Source organism: Perissodus microlepis, chromosome 1 (assembly GCF_051167445.1).
Source record: "Perissodus microlepis isolate ML-2025 ecotype Zambia chromosome 1, ASM5116744v1, whole genome shotgun sequence".
NCBI lineage: Eukaryota > Metazoa > Chordata > Actinopteri > Cichliformes > Cichlidae > Perissodus > Perissodus microlepis.
This window is the reverse complement of record NC_140461.1, coordinates 39,524,935-39,546,194: the sequence shown is the minus strand read 5'-3', so window position 1 is coordinate 39,546,194 and position 21,260 is coordinate 39,524,935. Positions and strand designations below refer to the sequence as shown.

The window sequence follows — 21,260 nt, the reverse complement described above, 5'->3', positions numbered from 1 at the left end:
AGTGAATGAAAGAAAGCCTATAACTCAGTGCCTCACACATGGATCCTGGAATGCTAAGAACTGTACAAGATCAACAGAATCGTAAGAGCCTTCATCAAGAACTCAATGGGGATGTGGCAAACAACACTGTACACTAGAGCAAGATTTTCCAAAAACATGGCATATCCCCAGTGTTATTCTACATAGGCCTGAAGCCCCTCAGCGAGCTCCATTAACAAGACTTGCTATGAATACTGACTACAGATTGGAGCAAACACTAGCCTCCTCCTCTGCATGGGCCACATCAAGCTGTATGCGAGGAGTGAACAAGACATCAATTCACTGATCACAGCAACAGCACTGGAATGTCATTAGACTGCAGAAGTGCAGTCCACCCGACAGAGGGAGAAAGTAATCATATCTGAGGGGGTTTTACTACCAGAAGGCAACACTGACAATGTCAAATTACGTAGCATCCCATAAGCAAACGGGAACCACCAAATACCTGCAGATAGTAGCGCAAGTGCTGAGGAGTGAGCTGAATAGGAAGAATAAGGTCCAGGCAATCAAAACCTGAGTTCTGCCCATCTCCAGGTACCCTTCTGGGATAATCAAATTCTTGGCCAAAGGAGGTGATAGAAACCACATCAAGACAAGTAAGCTCCTTACCATGGATGGCTTCACTCCAAATTCAGCACTGTAAGACTGCATACTAAGCAGAGGTCCAAAGAAAAGCAACAACCTGAGAAAGAAGAGGAGCAAGAACAGGAAACATAATGGAAGGACAGGCGGTGTGTACAGTGTAGGGGCTGATATCGAGAAATCCTATCAATGGCTCGACAAAGCGAGACTGAAAGACAGAACAGAGGCACTAATCATGACAACACAGGAAAGAGCTCTAAGCACAAGATCAACACTGGGATCTACCATAGTGACAGATACAGTTATACCAAGTGATAGCAACATCAGAAAGATGGAGTACGAGAAGCTTAAGATATACCATCCAAGTATACATACACATTTATACATGTACACTAAACTACGCCAGCTTCAAGGGCCTGTTGTATACAGCCAGTTTCTAGAGATAGGTTGATCATATTTAAATGGTAAATGAAACAGCTGCTCTGTACAAAAGGCAGACAGACTGCAAACATGATCAATCTCTATGAGTTTTTTTGAATTAGCATAACTCAAAGCGACTCAACTATAGGGATGGGTACCGGTATCCGGTGCCATTATGGCACCGGTTCTGACATAAACGGTGGTAACCAGACCGAAAAGCAGCGCACATTTCGGTGCGTCATCTCGGTGCTTTTTTTTTTTTACTTGAGATGTCACACACTTTGAATTCTAGCCAATCATTTTACCTTTGCAAGCGTAGTAGGCGGGCCCAGGTACGTACGTTCTTTTAGAGCAGAGCTACAGAGTAAAAATGCCCAAGGCGAAGCGGTCAAAAGTCTGGCTGTACTTCACAGCAAAATATGCAAACTCAGCAGCCTGCAACAAGTGCTTTAAGCTGATACTGTGATACTGTCAAAGGAGGTAACTCCTCGAATCCGATGAAACACCTGGCGACGCATAGCGTTTTTTTTAAAGCCGAGAAATGCGCCGTATTTGATAGCTTGCTGCGAGACCTCACACCGAGCAGCACATCTACTGCGGGTGTGGTGCCTGTTATCGACCCGGAGTTAGCAACATCCCCCAAAAACGCGAAGAGGAGAGTCCTGGCCCCTAGCCCTGCCAGAGTAGCAGAAATGATGATGATGCAGCAGCAGCCGTTCTTCTCTGCGTGAGTAGCTTAATGTTATTCGTGTGTAATTTACGTTGAGTAAGCTAACCACATTAATGCATGTAAGGTGAACTAGCAAACACCGTCGTAGCTACATGCGGCTGTCTTCTTGTTTGATGGCAGATACTCCCTTCACCCTGGCCAAAAAGGCTAAAATGACCAAAGAAAAAGTGGGAAACAGCTAAACATGAGAGGTTTTTGGACAAAGTTGGTGTTCTTTTCCATTGTTTAAGCACTGCTTCCAGCCAAGAGTGATGCCATATATGCCCCATAGCTGCAGAAAAGGCTAACATTGTTATCTTTTTACAAAAAAAACAGCTGAACATGAGAGGTTTTTGGACCAATTTTGTGTTCTCCATTCTTTAAGCACCGGTTTGAGCACCGGCACCGTTTCAAAAGTACCGGTTTGGTACTGGTATCGGATAAAACCTAAACGATACCCATCCCTACTCAACTAACTGGGTGTCAGCTGTTTGTATTTTGATTACATTCCCATAAAGCAAGTATGCTGCCGAGTGCAAATTTAATAGTTAAATGTGAACTTCTGTCTCTGAAATGATCACAGATAATTACTGTATTATCAGAAGAAAATTGCATGTAATTGCCAACTTACCAGCCCATTCAGCTGCAGACTGACATCAGCCTGATAGAAAACTGTCTCATGCCAACACTAATATCAGGTTTTAGTGATAGTGTTGGTATGAATGAAAATCCCATTTTGAAGCAAAACAATGTGTTAAAAATGGCAAAAACATTTTATCGTGAGTGAAGTATTGTGACAGGATCATGTCATGGGGTGTCTAGCAATATTTTCCATCATCTGCTTTCCAAATATTCAGAGAGATGTTTTTATTTTGTTAAAATCTATATACTCAAAAGAACTCTGAAATGCTTCTCTACCTGTCTCGCTGATTGCCTGCTGTTGACACTTCTTGAAGTGGAAGCGTTTGATAGCTACTGGCTGGTTACTATATCGGGCTCGATAGATAATGGTCCCACTGCCACCCTGGCCAAGGATGTCATTTTCCTCCTCAGAATACTCCAGCTGGGACTTCTCCAAAAAGAGCCTAATACACACACACACACACACACACACACACACACACACACACACACGCACACACACACACACACGCACAATTGTTAATCAAGTCCCAAACCTGACCATTTGCTTGTACACTGTCTCACCTGGATAATCAGTCACATGTCACATTGAGCCTACCTTAGTCCTTACACAGAATTGGGAAACAAAGTAAATCAAACCAAAACAACAATGGATTTTTGAGGACAGCGCTCACTTTGGGGGTAAAAAACAGAACAGCTATATATCCATTTAGTATAAGTGCAATTACATCATGTTAGAGTTATAATGGAAAGACATGAAAAGTAGAGTACTACAGAGAAGAATTATTGTTATTAACAACAGTATTATTAATTCAATTCAATTCAATTTTATTTATATAGCGCCAAATCACAACAAAAGTCGCCTCAAGGCGCTTCATAGATACAGAGAAAAACCCAACAATCATATGACCCCCTATGAGCAAGCACTTTGGTGACATTGGGAAGGAAAAACTCCCTTTTAACAGGAAGAAACCTCCAGCAGAACCAGGCTCAGGGAGGGGCGGGGCCATCTGCTGCGACCGGTTGGGGTGAGAGAAGGAAGACAGGATAAAGACATGCTGTGGAAGAGAGACAGAGGTTAATAACAGATATGATTCAATGCAGAGAGGTCTGTTAACACATAGTGAGTGAGAAAGGTGACTGGAAAGGAAAAACTCAATGCATCATGGGAATCCCCCGGCAGCCTACGTCTATTGCAGCATAACTAAGGGAGGATTCAGGGTCACCTGGTCCAGCCCTAACTATATGCTTTAGCAAAAAGGAAAGTTTTAAGCCTAATCTTGAAAGTAGAGATAGTGTCTGTCTCCCGAATCCAAACTGGAAGCTGGTTCCACAGAAGAGGGGCCTGAAAACTGAAGGCTCTGCCTCCCATTCTACTTTTAAATACTCTAGGAACAACAAGTAGGCCTGCAGAGCGAGAGCGAAGTGCTCTAATAGGGTGATATGGTACTACAAGGTCATTAAGATAAGATGGGGCCTGATTGTTTAAGACCTTGTATGTGAGGAGCAGGATTTTGAATTCAATTCTGGACTTAACAGGAAGCCAATGAAGGGAAGCCAAAACAGGAGAAATATGCTCTCTCCTTCTAGTCCCTGTCAGTACAAATGCACATTTCAATACACATGTGAGTGACACTTCATTGCTTTAAATATTTTAAGCAATCAGACGATAGTGTACTGACAGTTCACAAGTATGAATACGTATAATTGATGTGCTCTGCATTAGAGGTCCTTTACCAGATTGCTATCTTTGTGTTCTGATGGCTTTCGATTCATTTCTTTGTGATCATTATTTACCCTCTACTTTAACACTGTTTTTGATCTATTTGTGTTTTCTTTCTTTTCACTCTACCAACTATTTTCTTTGGATATGTATTGGCAACAGTCTTGACATGCTTTTTTTTGTTCCCTTCCACTGAAGATCACATGCCACGAAGCCCTTAAGAATATTCATGTTTGTGCTTTGTGTTTACGTCCTTTTTGCGCTGATTCTGAAGCTGTTAGTTTATCTCTCTCCAAACAATATTGACTGAACCAGCAGCAAAAGAAGAGCCAAACTGCGCTTCACATAAACATCGTCATGAATTCACTCTGACTTTTGCTGTTTTGCTTCCACCAGGATAAAATCACACTTCATGCACAGCTCTCTCTCTCTCTCTCTTCAAGAACAGTTTCCCGTCTAAAACTCTGTTTTCTGCATTATTCGCTTGCTTGTTACGCACAGGTCTACCTTTCATTTTTTGATGTACTGCAGAATAATTTTATAAAATCCAGGCCAGGAAAATCTCCTTCATGTTTTTCTGTGTTTTATCTTCAGCTACTTTGACACAAAGGCCTCTGCTGTGACGCTCACACCTTTGATAAAGTCTCACAAGTGTCAGCTTCCTTTTTATAGATACAAAAATATGTAAATATACTGATCTGAATTATAATATTTCTGACTGAGGCAAAATTTCCCAGATTCAAATCCAATCGAATCGAATCGTGGATCGAATTGATTCAGGACCTTGTGAATCGGAATCGAATCGATTCTAGAAATCAGTGACGATACTCAGCCCTAGTTGTGGGCACTCCAGCTCAGGCCTCCCTCCTCCTCCTGGGATGGATACGCAGTTGTCACAGAGATGTGTATCCTAAGGTCTTCTGTACTCTTGTGAGCTGCAGGTGTCCTGGATCTGCCTCTCTCTGCCTCTGCTCCTAAGGGGCGTTATTGTGGCTTCCCACCTTTATTATCAGGTAGATTTTGTGACAAAGACTCACTCACTCACTCACACACCACAACAAGATTGCTGATTTATGTATCTGTGCATTTCCATATTTTTGTGTTCCAGGTGCTTTATTGGGTTTTTTTTAAACAGGTGCAGCACTTGGTGCTTTTTTATTTCAATTTGTTATCCTAACAGATACAAACATGAACATGAGGAGCCTATAGAAAATGTATACAGCTCATCTTGGAAAAACAAAATGTGTTATGCTCAACACTGCTGATTGCAAAAGCGGTGGGTTCAGGGGGCAGTGCTAGAGGTGGCTGTCTGGCCTACCTGGTAGGGATTTTAGTAATCTCCGGGATCCAGAGGAGAGGAATAGGCAGAGAGTAGAAAGCTATGGCAGCTCGGCACAGAAAAAAGTGTGCTAAAAAGCAGACGACCTCTGTGTGTTTGCGGACCTTTCTACTCTCTACTTATTCTCCTCCTGCACATCCCAGCGCTGGCCCCCCGACTCCATCACTCCACTTCTCCCCTGCTGAGCCAGAGACCCTGGTAGCCTGATAAAATGGAGCAGAACTTAATGTAAATGACTTTAACATGAAGTGTCAGTGGAAGAATCCCAATACAGGAGAAAGAATAGCACAAGGAAAGGAAGCTTGTTTTAAACAAACAAACTTCCTTTCCTTAAAAGGAACGGACTTCAGCGTGAACGACCAGTTTCCAAAAGAGATCCTGGAACGACGCAGGGTCCTCTTCCCAATCCGACGCGGCTTCATCCAGAAGGGCTCCCGCGCTGTCATCGCTGTGGACCGGCTCTACGTGGACGGACAGCTTCACCGCGACCCCGGCATCGCTCCGTGGCTGTATTAACTTCACACCAGATAAGAATCCGCTACACCCTTTCCCCATCCACTCACACTAACTTGCATTAACATCTGTTTAACTTAGCGGTATCAAATCGCATCTTAAGTGTGACATCATAGCAGAATGAACGCCGTCACTCTCCGTCAGGGATTTAATTGGAATGTTTCCGGGTTTTTCCCCCTCTTGTTTTCATGCTGCTCACCCTTGTCCTTGGTTTCTTTCTTTATTTCTTTCACTGCTTCGATCACCTGCTTCCACACTCATCCACACACAACATCCTTTATTTCGACACATAGGCACAGCACGATCACGCACAGTCACGCGCTCAACGGCAGCACATTTACATCAGTCAGCACGCACACAGACGTATAGGATACACACACTTAAGCCAAGCCTACTCATATTAGTAAATATGCACACACATAGTCAGACTCAGGGAGCATCTCGCCACACATTTTTTCTCTCTCTCCTTCTCTTTATTTATGAACAAGTGATGTATTCTCTCCACCTGTCTAAGCGACACACACAGCGTACACCCCTAGTTATACACAGACATCTATGGGTGCACTAAGGTTTGTTACATGGAATGTAAATGGAGCTGGCTCCAGAGAAAAGAGGTTAAAAATATTTAACCAACTCAAAAAACTACAGGCAGATGTTGTCCTTTTACAAGAGACCCACAGACCTCTTAGAGGTTCGAATGAACTTAAAACACCTGAGTTTCCTAATGTGTTCTCAGCTTGTTATAATTCTAGACAAAGAGGAGTAGCAATTTTAATACATAAAAATATTAATTTCACAGTACTCGATACAGTTATAGATCCAGAGGGCAGATTCTTAATCATTAAACTATCTATACTTGATAAAAAGCTATGTATTGTAAGTGTATATGGTCCAAATGTTGACGATCCCTCATTCTTTCACGGTTTTTTCAGTGCACTCTCTGAACACTTAGATGGCACACTTGTTCTTGGAGGCGACCTCAACCTGGGACTAAATGAAGACATGGATAGGCTCAACACAGCAGGAACTCAGCGTAACTGGCAGTCCACAAATATAATCAAACAGTATATGAGCGACTTTGGTCTTTGCGATGCATGGCGCTCCCTTCACCCCACCAGTAAGGAATATTCTTTCTTCTCACATGTCCATCACTCCTACTCTCGTCTGGATTATTTTTGGTCAGCAGCTCACTGCTGAGCGACATTTCAGACACTGAGATTCATCCTATAGCTGTCAGCGATCATGCTCCTGTATCTTTAACACTAATGCACAAGAATAATACTACGCCAAGTAAAAACTGGAGATTTAATACATCACTGCTTAAAGATGACGACTTTATTAAATATTTTAAAAAGGAATGGACTCTATATTTAGACTATAAGGACGCTCCCAGACCTTCAGCATCTGTTCTATGGGAAGCAGGGAAAGCTGTGATGAGAGGTAAAATAATCTCTTTCTCATCACATAAAAAGAAAGAAGAAAACAAAAATATTCAGGAATTAGAAAAAACCATCAAATCCCTAGAAGAAGCCTACGCGTCCCACCAAGATCAACAAACATTGAACAAAATACACAAAACAAAACTAGAATTAAATGAGATAATTGATAAAAACCCCAAAATTCTTAGTACAAAGACTACGCTTACAAAATTATGAACATGGTAATAAATCCGGTCAATTTCTAGCAAACCAGCTAATAATAAATAAAGAAAAAACAACTACAGGTGCTGTTCAAGATTCATCTGGGAACACAGTATATGACCCGAAACAAATAAACAACATTTTCTGGGATTTCTATAAAACGTTGTATTCACCACAAATAAACCATCTAAAAAGGCAATTGATCAGTTTTTAGACAACATTACTCTTTCAAAATTATTAGACACTCAAGCAATGGCACTGGATTCACCACTGACGCCAGGTGAACTCCAGGAAGCCCTGATAAGTAGCCCAATAATAAGGCTCCAGGTCCAGACGGCTTTCCTGCAGAATCCTACAAAGAATTCTGGACGATTCTAGCACCAGTTTTCTACAGAACGTTGTTGGAAATCAAAGAAAAGGGCAGACTTCCATCAAATATGAATTCTGCAAACATTAATCTCCTGCTAAAACCAGGCAAAGACCCTGTATATCCCTCAAGCTAGGGGTAGCGCATGGATGCTTATCGCAAATGCTTGATTGGAGTTGTTTGTTCTAACTGACGGGTTTTCAAGCATGAAGGTCATACTACAGCATCTCAATCAGACTCAGGTCAGGACTTTGACAAGGACACTCCAAAGTGTTCATTTTGTTTTTCTTAAGCTATTTAGAGGTAGTGTGTTGGTGTGTTGTGGTTCGTTTCCTGCTGCAGAACCCACTTGCGCTTCAGGTTGAACATTTTGGAGCACCCAAATTCAATGATTTGGATGGGTGAGTGAATACTTTTGGCAATTAGTGTAATAATAAAACGACTTCATATAGCAAAAGGCAACTAGTGACAATTTCTGAATGGTATATAGTCATATTTCACTATAATGCAAAATAAAGCATATAGAACATTTTACTACAAGCACTTTATAATCACAAAAACGAAGAAAATGCTATTTCCATTCAAATGCTGGAGTTTCTAGGTGGTATTCTAATTATAACTTAGAAAATAATAAAATCAACTTTCTTGTTGTTTTTCTCTAGTGTCTCCAGCAAAATATGGTTTGAATTCTACACTATATAATGCAAAACTACTATCAAACATCTGGCTCACAAGGCATCCAGAAAAAAAGAAACAAATGATAATCTATTATGTGTACATATTAACCATACAACCTATTAAAGTTAAGAGTTTCTTAAAGAAGGGCTTTTAACCTCGGACCTTGATTTCTGTCCTGCTATCTTGCCTTACGCCTATGTTTTTCTTTGAAATTAAATGATGAGAAACTTTAAAGTCAAGCTCACAATTAACCAGCAGAGTAAGATTTCATATGTTTCAGTCTAAACAATCTATGAAATTTTAGAGTTTACCGTGCAGGGAAGTCAGTCATGAAGAGTTCTGGGACCAGCTCTTGAAGAGGAACTGGCTGATCGGGATGCAGAGGACACACGATGTGTTCCTTCTCCACTGCAGCCAGTACGCAGTCCTCCATGTTAAAATAATAGACCCCTGCTTCTCTTCCTTTGTCATCTTCACATTTTACACCATCTCCATCCTTGCTGTGTTCATTGGCTGGGAACTCAACCTGATTCTTTTGGCCCAGGGAGGCACAGAGAGAACAAGGGGCATACTGCTCTACAAGAAGACTCCCATCACTTTCACTGCCAGTCAAAGCTAGAAGAAAGTAAAAAAAGTATGTTCACTTTATGTACAGATGTAGCAGAGGGCTGAAAATCAGAGTTGATGCACAACACAGTACTGAAAGCACTTTCATCCATTCACACATGGATTCACAAAACACTTTTACTCTTTAAGGGGCTGCACTGACACATAATAATTTGAATAATTCGATTACAAAAAATTCTTGAGACACAAGGCTCTGTAGCACACCGATGTGTTAAACCATGCAGATGCGAGCCTTTCATCTTCATTTGCGATAATGTATTACGTACATATGTACAAACGTATTCAGGATCAGCCTATGAATGAAAAGTTTGACAACATTAAGCCCACGCAGTTCCCAGTTTGAAAGAAAAACACAGCAGAACCAGTGACCATCACCATGGCACACACAGTTTGACGAGGAGCTGGAGTCTGTGGCACAAACACTCTGTTTTGACAAAGAGCAAAGAGGCGAACCTGTTACTGAGTTGGTGAGCTCCCGTTGAGATAAAGAAAAAATGTTTCAAGCATCCAAAAAAGCAACGCTGTTCTTGTGCTCACCACTAAAAACTTTACAGGGAAAAAGCGAGCGTGACTCATTCAAAGCAAACTTTGTAGCTGCTCCATCATCGCTGCTTGTTTTACATAGTGAAAGGTCTGCCGTAAGCCTCCAGAAGTTGGATTAAAACATGCAGATGAACTGTTAAATTAATCTGATACCATGTTCAAAGTCCGAGGGATGAGGGGGATGACCCGCCAATTTCCAGGGACGAGGTCACTGAGGCAGTTAAACAACTCCTTGGTGGCAGAGCCCCTGGTGTGGATGAGGTCTGCCCCGAGGTCCTGAAGGCTCTGGACGTTGTAGGGCTGTCCTGGTTGACACGCCTCTACAATGTTGCGTGGAGATCAGGGGCAGTACCCCTGGACTGGCAGACCGGGGTGGTGGTCCCCATCTTTAAGAAGGGGGACCGGAGGGTGTGTTCAAACTACAGGGGGATCACACTCCCAGCCTCGCTGGGAAAGTCTATGCCAGGGTGCTGGAAAGGAGAGTTCGTCCGCTAGTCGAACCTCGGATACAGGAGGAACAATGCGGTTTTCGTCCTGGTCGCGGAACACTGAACCAGCTCTTTATCCTCTCAAGGATACTTGAGGGTGCATGGGAGTTTGCCCAACCAGTCTACATGTGTTTTGTGGACTTGGAGAAGACATTCGACCGTGTCCCTCGGGGCGTCCTGTGGGAGGTGCTGCGGGAGTATGGGGTGTCTGGCCCATTGCTACGGGCCATTCGATCCCTATACAACTGTTGCAAGAGCTTGGTTCGCATTGCCGGCAATAAGTCAGACTCGTTCCCGGTGGGTGATGGGCTCCGCCAGGGCTGCCCTTTGTCACCGATTCTGTTCATAATTTTTATGGACAGGATTTCTAGGCGCAGCCAAGTGGCGGAGGGCTTTCACTTCGGTGGCCTCAGAATCTCATCTCTGCTTTTCACGGATGATGTGGTTCTGTTGGCTTCATCGGGTGAGGGCCTCCAGCTCCCACTGGAACGGTTTGCAGCCGAGTGTGAAGCAGCGGGAATGAGGATCAGCACCTCCAAATCTGAGGCCATGGTTCTCAGCCGGAAAAGGGTGGAGTGCCCGCTCCGGGTCGGGGATGAGTTCCTGCCCCAAGTGGAGGAGTTCAAGTATCTCGGGGTCTTGTTCGCGAGTGATGGGAGAAGGAAGCCAGAGATCGACAGACTGATTGGTGCTGCGGCTGCAGTGATGCGGACGCTGCACCGGTCCGTCGTGGTGAAGAGAGAGCTGAGTGTAAAAGCAAAGCTCTCAATTTACCGGTCGATCTACGTCGCAACCCTTACCTATGGCCACGAGCTGTGGGTAGTTACCGAAAGAACGAGATCGCGATACAAGCTTCCTCCGAAGGGTGGCTGACCTCTCCTTTAGAGATAGGGTGAGAAGTTCAGCCATCCAGGAGGGGCTCAGAGTAGAGCCGCTGCTCCTCCACATTGAAAGGAGCCAGCTGAGGTGGTCCGTGCATCTGATAAGGATGCCTCCTGGGCGAGGTGTTCTGGGCATGTCCCACCAGGAGGAGGCCCCGGGGCAGACCCAGGACACGCTGGAGAGATTATATCTCTCGGCTGGCCTGGGAACGCCTTGGCGTTCCCCCGGATAAGTTAGAGGAGGTGGCTGGGGAGAGGGAGGTCTGGGCTTCTCTGCTTGGGCTGCTGCCCCCGCGACCCGGCTCCGGATAAAGCAGAAGAAGATGGATGGATGGACCATGTTCAAATTACACAGCTTTCTGAATACTGACAGCAACCGTCCTATTTGACATAGAAGCGATATGTGTAGCAAACAGGGCTGAGTCTTAAGAAGAGCATAAGATGTACTAGACCATGTTCATTTCAAGGCTTTAGTAAGATTTTCAGATTGAAAGTGAATTAATATAAAATATTGTATTAATGAAATTGCATTAATATTTAAAAATATAAAAATAAAAGCCAATAATGCACATGGGCCAGTAAAGCTGAGCCACTGACAGTTATTAGGTTGGACATTATTAATATTAATTAACATCTACACCATCATAATGTCTCGTTTTCAGCAGCACAAAAACTTGCCTGTTATTAATGTCAGAAAGCCTTCTAAGAAGACATTTTAGTTCAGCCTTAGTTTAGATTGCATTTATATCCTTTTTGAACTAAATTTGACCTTTGACTGTATTTATATACTTCTGACTTAAGAAAATATAACATTATAATTAAAATTATATTTGCCACGTGAATACAATGAAAGATTTTTTGGGGACAGATGTAGTATGCAGTAAAAATTTCAGTCATTGCAGTTTCTAAAATGGAAGCCAATGAACAGCTCATTCCTCTTTTAAATATTTATTATGGCGCTTTAAAAAGACAAAAGGGGAGCACGGTGGCACAGTAGTTAGCACTGTTGCCTGAGTTTCTGGCCGGGGACTTTCTGCGTGGAGTTTGCATGAATGTGAGTGTGAGTGGTTGTCTGTCTCTATGTGTTAGACTGGCGACCTGTGCAGGGTCTCTTGCCTTATGGTAGCTGGGATAGGTTCCAGCCCCTCGGCGACCATGACAAGGATAAATGGAAGAGAATGGATGGATAGACGGAAAAAGGCAAAAGTGTTTCTTATCCAATTACTTGATTAATCTATGGAATAATTGATAGACTGCTCGATGGCTAAAATAATTGACACCCCGATGGATGCATCAAAGGCAACTTTGCTGTCTTGCCCAAAGACACTTCGACATGTAGACTAGAAGACTCAGGTTTCATGAGTGGGTGTGAATGAGTGAATGCGCCAAGTTGTGTAAAGCTGAGTGCTCAAATACAGTAGTAAAGCTCTCTAAAAAAACAGTCCATTTACCATTTACCAAAACTGACTTCAGGTTAAAGACCCCTGGATAAAAGCAAATGAAAGAACTCGTACAGCAAGTCTCATTCACCCATCACATACATTCATACAGCGTATTTATTCTCCACCTAAACCCCTTTTATAACATTCATGTACCCAGTCACACTTTGATGAATGCAAACTAACACTGGATCCACAGCAGTCTACTATGATACTATATCTGTGAAAGAAAGTTGAACTATATCCAGTTGGTATTGCTCCACCTCCTATATTAGCTCAGATTCCTTCTCCATTAGCTAAGTGACATTCCAACAACCAGTGTGTGGTGTGCTGAGTCAGCATGGTTAACATACCCCCACCCTCAACTTTGTCTGCCACCCAGCATACAATATACCCAACCCTAATGTCTGCCCCCGCCCTTCCCAAGTGGTGGGCCTACGGGGAAGCGGATTCATATCATTTCCTCAGGCTGTGCCCAAGCAAGCCAAGTGAATCCAGACCTCCCAGAGCTTTTTCAGCGGGTATTTTCAATGCTACCAGGTACAGCTTTGATACAGGGGATTCACATACTGTGAGCTGATGCTCTGCTAGGGTACTGCAAAAAAGCACGTGGTGTACTGACCTGGGAACCACTGCTCTATCAGAGAGTTGACATGGTCTGTGATGAATGCCATAGCAGAGAAATCCCTGGTCTCTGACTGACAGATAATTTTTATGCCTCCACTCTTCTTCCTCTTCCAGTTAACATCTGATGACTCCACACTGCACAGACATAAACAAGTATCTGCATCAACTCAAAGGATATTCAAACAGCAGAGAAGACGAGGCACTGGCTTTTCCATGTCTCACTGCTCAAAATCAGAATCAAAGCTGGAATATTCGTCCTTTGCACATTCTCCATTTTAGGCCAATTTTTATGAAAGTAGTGGCCCACATTTCAGATTTTCTTTAAACAGAAAATGTTTACATCCCTTTAGTGTGTGGTCTTATTTTCCACTTTATTAAAAGCACTCAGACACACTGTGATACATATGAACACAATCTCAGCTATAAATAACAATAATAATAAAAAACACTGAACATTGACAATAACACAGAAGCATGATAATAGAGATGACTATAATATCAGTAATTGTTAAAGAAATTTGATAAAACATTTATCTTTGAACTTCCTAGTTTACAAATGAATCATTTCAGAAACTACAGCAAAAGGTCAACGCCCTTAAAATTCCCACCATGTATGTCCAATCTTAATTATTTGTCTAATGAATATTTGAATGGCCATATCTTCTAGCTCCAGCTCCTACCTGAGGTAACCTCCATCGAAAGTGACGAGAAGTCCTTCCTTCCAGTAGATAGTCTGGCTGCGTCGGACTCTAAAGGTGCTACAGCGGCTCCTCTGTTGTGATCCGGTAAAGCTGTAGATCACAGAATTCCTGCTGTGCCGGCTCCTGGTGCTTTTTATTTTGCTTTCAAATGACTGCATAGATGCAACATTTTAGGCCACGAAAGTGAAAAACTCACAATTAAAATTGGAGAATGAAGAGAAACTACCTGCATGTCCATTTCTTGGAGGCTTATAAGCATCCTGGCAATGAAACGCTCCCAAAATCCAGCAGGAACGAAGCTCATCTTGAAAAGGCGTTGGAGGGTGTTGTGGGTCTGCTGGCGGAAGCCATGAATGTCCAGGGCTGGCTTAGGGGGAAGTAGATGGGGCAGCAGATAGCTGTAAGAGGTCAAAAGGAAAACAAATATTCCCGGTGTATGAGAATGTACTGAGACACACTGCATTCTCATAGAGTAGCAACTTGTCAATCACATCACAGTTTATAAGTTGCTTTATCTTCCTTTAACCTCCTGAGACCTGAACTCTTTCATGGCATGCTTTTCTAATTTCTCTGATTGCAACCTGATGAATGTAAAAACAAAGAATTATGTGATTTTTTTTAACCTGATTTTTGTTTTGAAGAAAAATGAGATCCACATAAGAGGACAATAGCTTTCAATTACGATACGACAGTGGTAGTATGATGTCCTCGTAAGTGGATATCAGGCCCTTGTAGAGCAAAATTTAGTATTTTGGTCTACACAACCCAAAAGCCGATGTCCACATATGTGGACGCCAGGTCCTAGGAGGATAATAATTTTAAGTTGTATATCATACAATCCTCCTGCTGCCCATTTGAGAATGTTTCCTTGGAGCTGTTTAGGACCTGTAATGAGTAACTACTGCAAAGAGAGAGACAGAAGAAATTACCTGTTGTTGGCCACAGGCAGGGCAATCTCAAACTTGGCCAGAAATTGGAAATACTGTTCCTCTGTCTGCTGTGTGAACCCTGTTCCTACCAAAAGCATCTGCACAACAGATACCACAATAGATATTACTCCAAAACACCAGTTTCAACACACAAAACAACAGAAAGGCAAGTCTCACCCTGAGGTCTTCAGTTTGGATCACTCCATTTCTTGCTATATATCGAGAGGATTTGAGGTGTACGATCCTCTCTAAGCATTCCGACAGCCACACGGGACAAAGGAAGTAGAGAGTGCAAAGCCCATGGCTGGTGTCAGGAAAGTGGAGCAAGGTTCCAGTTTCTATCAAGAAACCGATCGCTGGTTGTCGGGAAGAAAGGAGAAAAAGAAAAAAACAATGAAGAAATAACACATCGATGTGGTGATGCTTCACAAATAAGAAGCATTTAGAGTGGAAACCTCTGCCCAGACTGCTATTTAACGTTGTACTACAGTGTATTTCTAACGAACTAGGCAGCTCATTTAATCACCCTTTAAGACTTTCTTTAAAGACCTGTTGAGTCAACTTGAAAGGAAGGCAGATGTGAAATGTAAAAATAAGATTAGAGGTCAAATGTCACATTATATTGGGATGCAAGCGTTAATGTGATATTTATAGTGAACCAGTATCATTAACACCCCCAAACCACATCCCATAGACACTGTGTCTGCTCCCAGACCACCAAAGCACAGAGCAAACGTGAGCACAAGGGGCAGCAATCTTCCACTCCAGCTTATTAATCAGCCAAAGAGTTGAGCACACTTTAACAGTAAGGGTAAAAACATGAACATCTACATTAGTATGAACAGCTCTCACAGGTTGCTCCAGCTGTTTAAAAGTATTAGACCCTTGGGGCTCCGTTTTCCAAACCACTAAATTGAACCCAATTAGTTACTAAGTGCACTGATCTAGAGGGAAGCTGCTGTTAACAGGTGTGGCTGTTCTATCTGCAGAGGCAGGGAAGACACCTGGAAGGTTTCCAGGTAGTTGGTACTGAGCTAATCCCCTCACCCATCGGCTCCATCTAAGCTCTGTATTGCCTACTGGTAAAGACTCACAATCCACCCACTTTAGTCACATTCTAGATCTTGTTCTGGCATTGAGATAGAAACTGAACATTTTAGTATGTTCATGGATGTTAAAATCACCCGCCATATTTTTTCCTATCTTAGCTGAGCACTAAATCAGATAAAAAGTCTGAGAAATTCTAAGTAAGGCCCAGGCGGACGATGATGAGAACAAATAAAACAGGTTTTTGAGCATCAGGCTTTAAAATAAATTAAAACTCTGTCTGGGTCTTTGTCCTCAAGTGTTGGGGATTTTCTCTGCATTATTGTCTTTATGTAACAATATAAAGCACAGCGAGACAACTGCTGTTGTGATTTGGCACTATATAAATAAAACCAAATAGAACTGAGTTTCCTAAATGTTGCCAATGAAAGCAAAGGCAGTAGAATTAATGAAAGTTTGACCGAGGTAAAAAAAAATCAAATAAAATCTACGTATAATAAGAATCTCCATTTAGTCTTCCCTACATCCCACTATGTTCAAATACGTGCAAACAATGGCAGTAAGAAACTGTTTCTGTGCATCTATGCATAGCATTATTCTCACTTTGACTTTCTGAATAATGTATAGTCCTTGAAAAGGTCAAATGTGACATTTCAAAGCTTTATACAGTACTTCTATATGTTGACAATAGACACCACACTTAAGGATCATAGTTTCTAAGTTACAAGTTCCAAACAATCATATTTTTCTTAAACCAACAAAGCAGTGAAAATGAACTCAAGGACTGAGAAGCTAACTGATTCTTGAGGTTTGCTCTAAAAGCAAATGCGTCCTCATAGACACTCTTGCTACACTCTCCTGTATGTGTATCATATTTGATACAAGTTTTTGAGACCTCTACATGATCACTGTCATTTTCCTTCCCACTAAAACAAGAAATGAATTGTAAAAAATGCTGGCAGTAACAAATATGATACAAATTTAAACTCGTATGCGCAAAAATATTTAATCTATTTTTTACATTTGTCAAAAGGTTCAATTAACAAATACAGGGAGTGCAGAATTATTAGGCAAATGAGTATTTTGTCCACTTCATCCTCTGCATGCATGTTGTCTTACTCCAAGCTGTATAGGCTCGAAAGCCTACTACCAATTAAGCATATTAGGTGATGTGCATCTCTGTAATGAGAAGGGGTGTGGTCTAATGACATCAACACCCTATATCAGGTGTGCATAATTATTAGGCAACGTCCTTTCCTTTGGCAAAATGGGTCAAAAGAAGGACTTGACAGGCTCAGAAAAGTCAAAAATAGTGAGATATCTTGCAGAGGGATGCAGCAGTCTCAAAATTGCAAAGCTTCTGAAGCGTGATCATCGAACAATCAAGCGTTTCATTCAAAATAGTCAACAGGGTCGCAAGAAGCGTGTGGAAAAACCAAGGCGCAAAATAACTGCCCATGAACTGAGAAAAGTCAAGCGTGCAGCTGCCAAGTGGCCACTTGCCACCAGTTTGGCCATATTTCAGAGCTGCAACATCACTGGAGTGCCCAAAAGCACAAGGTGTGCAATACTCAGAGACATGGCCAAGGTAAGAAAGGCTGAAAGACGACCACCACTGAACAAGACACACAAGCTGAAACGTCAAGACTGGGCCAAGAAATATCTCAAGACTGGTTTTTCTAAGGTTTTATGGACTGATGAAATGAGAGTGAGTCTTGATGGGCCAGATGGATGGGCCCGTGGCTGGATTGGTAAAGGGCAGAGAGCTCCAGTCCGACTCAGACGCCAGCAAGGTGGAGGTGGAGTACTGGTTTGGGCTGGTATCATCAAAGATGAGCTTGTGGGGCCTTTTCGGGTTGAGGATGGAGTCAAGCTCAACTCCCAGTCCTACTGCCAGTTTCTGGAAGACACCTTCTTCAAGCAGTGGTACAGGAAGAAGTCTGCATCCTTCAAGAAAAACATGATTTTCATGCAGGACAATGCTCCATCACACGCGTCCAAGTACTCCACAGCGTGGCTGGCAAGAAAGGGTATAAAAGAAGACAAACTAATGACATGGCCTCCTTGTTCACCTGATCTGAACCCCATTGAGAACCTGTGGTCCATCATCAAATGTGAGATTTACAAGGAGGGAAAACAGTACACCTCTCTGAACAGTGTCTGGGAGGCTGTGGTTGCTGCTGCACGCAACGTTGATGGTGAACAGATCAAAACACTGACAGAATCCATGGATGGCAGGCTTTTGAGTGTCCTTGCAAAGAAAGGTGGCTATATTGGTCGCTGATTTGTTTTTGTTTTGTTTTTGAATGTCAGAAATGTATATTTGTGAATGTGGAGATGTTATATTGGTTTCACTGGTGAAAATAAATAATTGAAATGGGTATATATTTGTTTTTTGTTAAGTTGCCTAATAATTATGCACAGTAATAGTCACCTGCACACACAGATATCCCCCTAAAATAGCTAAAACTAAAAACAAACTAAAAACTACTTCCAAAAACATTCAGCTTTGATATTAATGAGTTTTGTGGGTTCATTGAGAACATGGTTGTTGTTCAATAATAAAATTATTGCTCAAAAATACAACTTGCCTAATAATTCTGCACTCCCTGTAAATAAAGTTGTTTCCAATGTTGTGGCAGCAATGTGTCCATGTAAATAAACTGGATTATCTCTAGTTTTATGCACACAGAAAAATATATAAGGGGTTTGTTTTGTAGGTTAAAACGGAGTCCTTCTTTGGAATCTCTTTAAGTGGCAACTTAATGTTAGGAGATACAATGTTACCAAAAACATTGAGATGGTAATGCACACAGCTGTTATGTTCACTGTTGTTGGCTGACTTTATTCAATGACTTTGAAGGAGACACCTTCCACCCACTCATTGACTGGTGACTCTGCATTGGCTCATCAAATTACATGGAAAAATGTCCCAAATAAAGAATGTAAATGTATGAATTTTCATAAATGATTTCCACATTTCAAATGCTTGCTGTCATAATACCAGTCTGCAGGTCTTCGTAATCTCTGATGTCACTTCCTGGGTTTTGTTCAATGATGTCATTTAGCTGTGCATCAGTTAGGTACTGGACCTCTCCTTCGGAATGTCGCCTCTCCTTCTCGGCTATGACTATTTCCTGGAGTGCCAGGTAGCTTCTGGGAATCTGGAGGAGACAACAGTGGTACAAATTTACTTTGCTTTCAAGTAAAATAAGAACCCTATGCTATCACTTTAAAAATTGTCATAAAAGGTTTATACAGAGTCCTGTATTTATACAATACTGGCACCACCTGTGCTACCCCCTCAGTCTCCTAGTAGACACAACTATGGTATCAATTTGAAAATTCTAGGTGACTTCCTTCACCGGTTATCGCACTCACAAGAACTTGAGCTTAAGGTTGAGGGATAATATGTTTATTATAAGTGAATAAATAATTAAAACTTCTGCATAGAGTTTGCTGACAAAACACATGGTTATAAAGATTACTATATCAGTTTCCCACTGCTAGGTCATTTAAAATAACTGTTAAAAACACTGTATACATTTATACAGAAAGCAAACACTCTTTTCTGAAGGGTCAAAGTGCAACACTGTCTCTGCATGTACACGATTATATGATTAGCTTGCTTACTAGTCTGCCTAGCAGTTTGCCACCACAGGCTAAGCTGCTGTTATCTTTCATGGAGAGAACCACTTTGTAGATCAGCATCTTTAGACCATCAAATCCCTCCAGAGTTTTACAGGACACTTCACTGAAAACCAAGAAAAGCACGCACGCGTATACAAACACACAAAAGAATAAATACTCCGAAAAGAGATGATCTGTAAGATGGTCTGTAATTTGCACGAAGTAAACAGAGCAAAAACAATATTGGCATGGAAGTCGAATGTTAATAAGCAATAGAAAAGTTAAATGTGTACTTACTGCAAGTGTTTGCAGGTGATATCAGGGTAACCAGCAGCTCGAGTCCCTGATGGGGATCGACACAGAGCCAAAACGTAAGCCCTCAGTGTCGCCAGTCTCTCCGTACGAAACTTGGTATCAATAAGATCCAGATGTGTTCCCACTACAATCACTGCAGAGTTAGGGGCCCGTGCCTGTAGCATACAGCACACAAGCAATGACATAATAACTGACAGCATGTTAAAGAAAGAAGCATAAAAATGACAAAATAACCTGAAGATTTGATTTGTAAAACAGAGAATGAGTACAGATGTCTCACAGGTGTATCTATTCTATTAGTTTAATATCAATAATCACTACTACTGAATTTTTTTCATGGTAGATGTCAGTTTATTATATAAGATCAATTCATGCACCAAGCCACATACATTTGTTAAAAATCTTGGGCACTAACTAAACCTGGAATCAACACACCAAACTCTGCTCTGCTGTTGCTGAGGTCACTAGTCTGACGTAGACTTAGGTTGACTGACACTTCTGTCTGGAGTGAAATTTCTTTTCTTCTTTTTTAAAGCTAAAACTCAAAAGACAAAGAACTTGGAAAACATTTCACTGTGGTCAAAAAAACAAACAGAAAAAATCCAGGAAGCCTAATTAGAGACTATCCTTCAAAAGAAAATTTCAGTGAAGTGATGGAAGCAACATTCTTCCCATTAACACGACTGCCATGTGGTTCGTTTATTTAGTCAAAGAACAAAATTCTGTTTCTTTAAACCGGAACACCTTCCACTCACTCTTACCACTAGGGCTGCCACGATTAGTCGACTAGTCACGATTACGTCGACTATCAAAATCGTCGACGACTAATTTAATAGTCGACGCATCGTTTGAAGCTTTGTAAGATCACAAAAGACGCAGGAATAAGTAGTAGGATTTAAGAGTGTAATAACGGACTGAAACAGAAGATGGCAGCACTGCATGTACAAGGATGCCAGCTGCCGTTAAACCCCGAAGAAGAAGAAGAAGCTGTGTCCTAGAATTCATAGCGCAGCCCAGCTCAGTTTCCAACAATGGCGGCAGCTAGTTAGTTTTAATATTACTCTTATTATTCTTTCTGGGTCACAAAATAAACGTTTAACATATTTTCAGGCGAGAATGTAGCTGTGTAAACCTCAAATATCTGCTCAGTTCATCAAGACACCACATATTTTCAAAAGCGCTCCGACGTTTTCGGAGACGTCTGTTACCCACTAGCTCGATAGCTAGCAGGGGGCGAGGCTCGCTAGAGCCGTGAGAACACCGGACTCCCGGCTTCAAACCCACCTCCGTCTTTCGCTACTCAGGTTAAACATATATAAGTCACTTAGATAATTTGTTGTTATTGTTTGGCTTTTTTTAGTATTTTATTTGTTCCTGAGTA

General features: G+C 41.9%; 1 protein-coding gene across 1 annotated transcript in view; it reads right to left on the bottom strand.

Moving 5' to 3' along the window:
• lrrk1 (leucine-rich repeat kinase 1) overlaps positions 1 to 21,260 on the bottom strand; it is an 84,792-nt gene that overhangs the window by 26,107 nt on the left and 37,425 nt on the right. Inside the window, exons 17-26 of the mRNA XM_084923439.1 lie at positions 19,862 to 20,034; positions 19,568 to 19,688; positions 18,939 to 19,098; positions 15,065 to 15,243; positions 14,888 to 14,985; positions 14,185 to 14,356; positions 13,938 to 14,110; positions 13,253 to 13,392; positions 8,964 to 9,267; positions 2,669 to 2,835 (exon numbers count right to left, since the gene is read on the bottom strand). Of these exons, the coding sequence (XP_084779565.1) occupies positions 2,669 to 2,835; positions 8,964 to 9,267; positions 13,253 to 13,392; positions 13,938 to 14,110; positions 14,185 to 14,356; positions 14,888 to 14,985; positions 15,065 to 15,243; positions 18,939 to 19,098; positions 19,568 to 19,688; positions 19,862 to 20,034 (1,687 nt within the window). The remainder of the gene's footprint in view (positions 1 to 2,668; positions 2,836 to 8,963; positions 9,268 to 13,252; positions 13,393 to 13,937; positions 14,111 to 14,184; positions 14,357 to 14,887; positions 14,986 to 15,064; positions 15,244 to 18,938; positions 19,099 to 19,567; positions 19,689 to 19,861; positions 20,035 to 21,260) is intronic.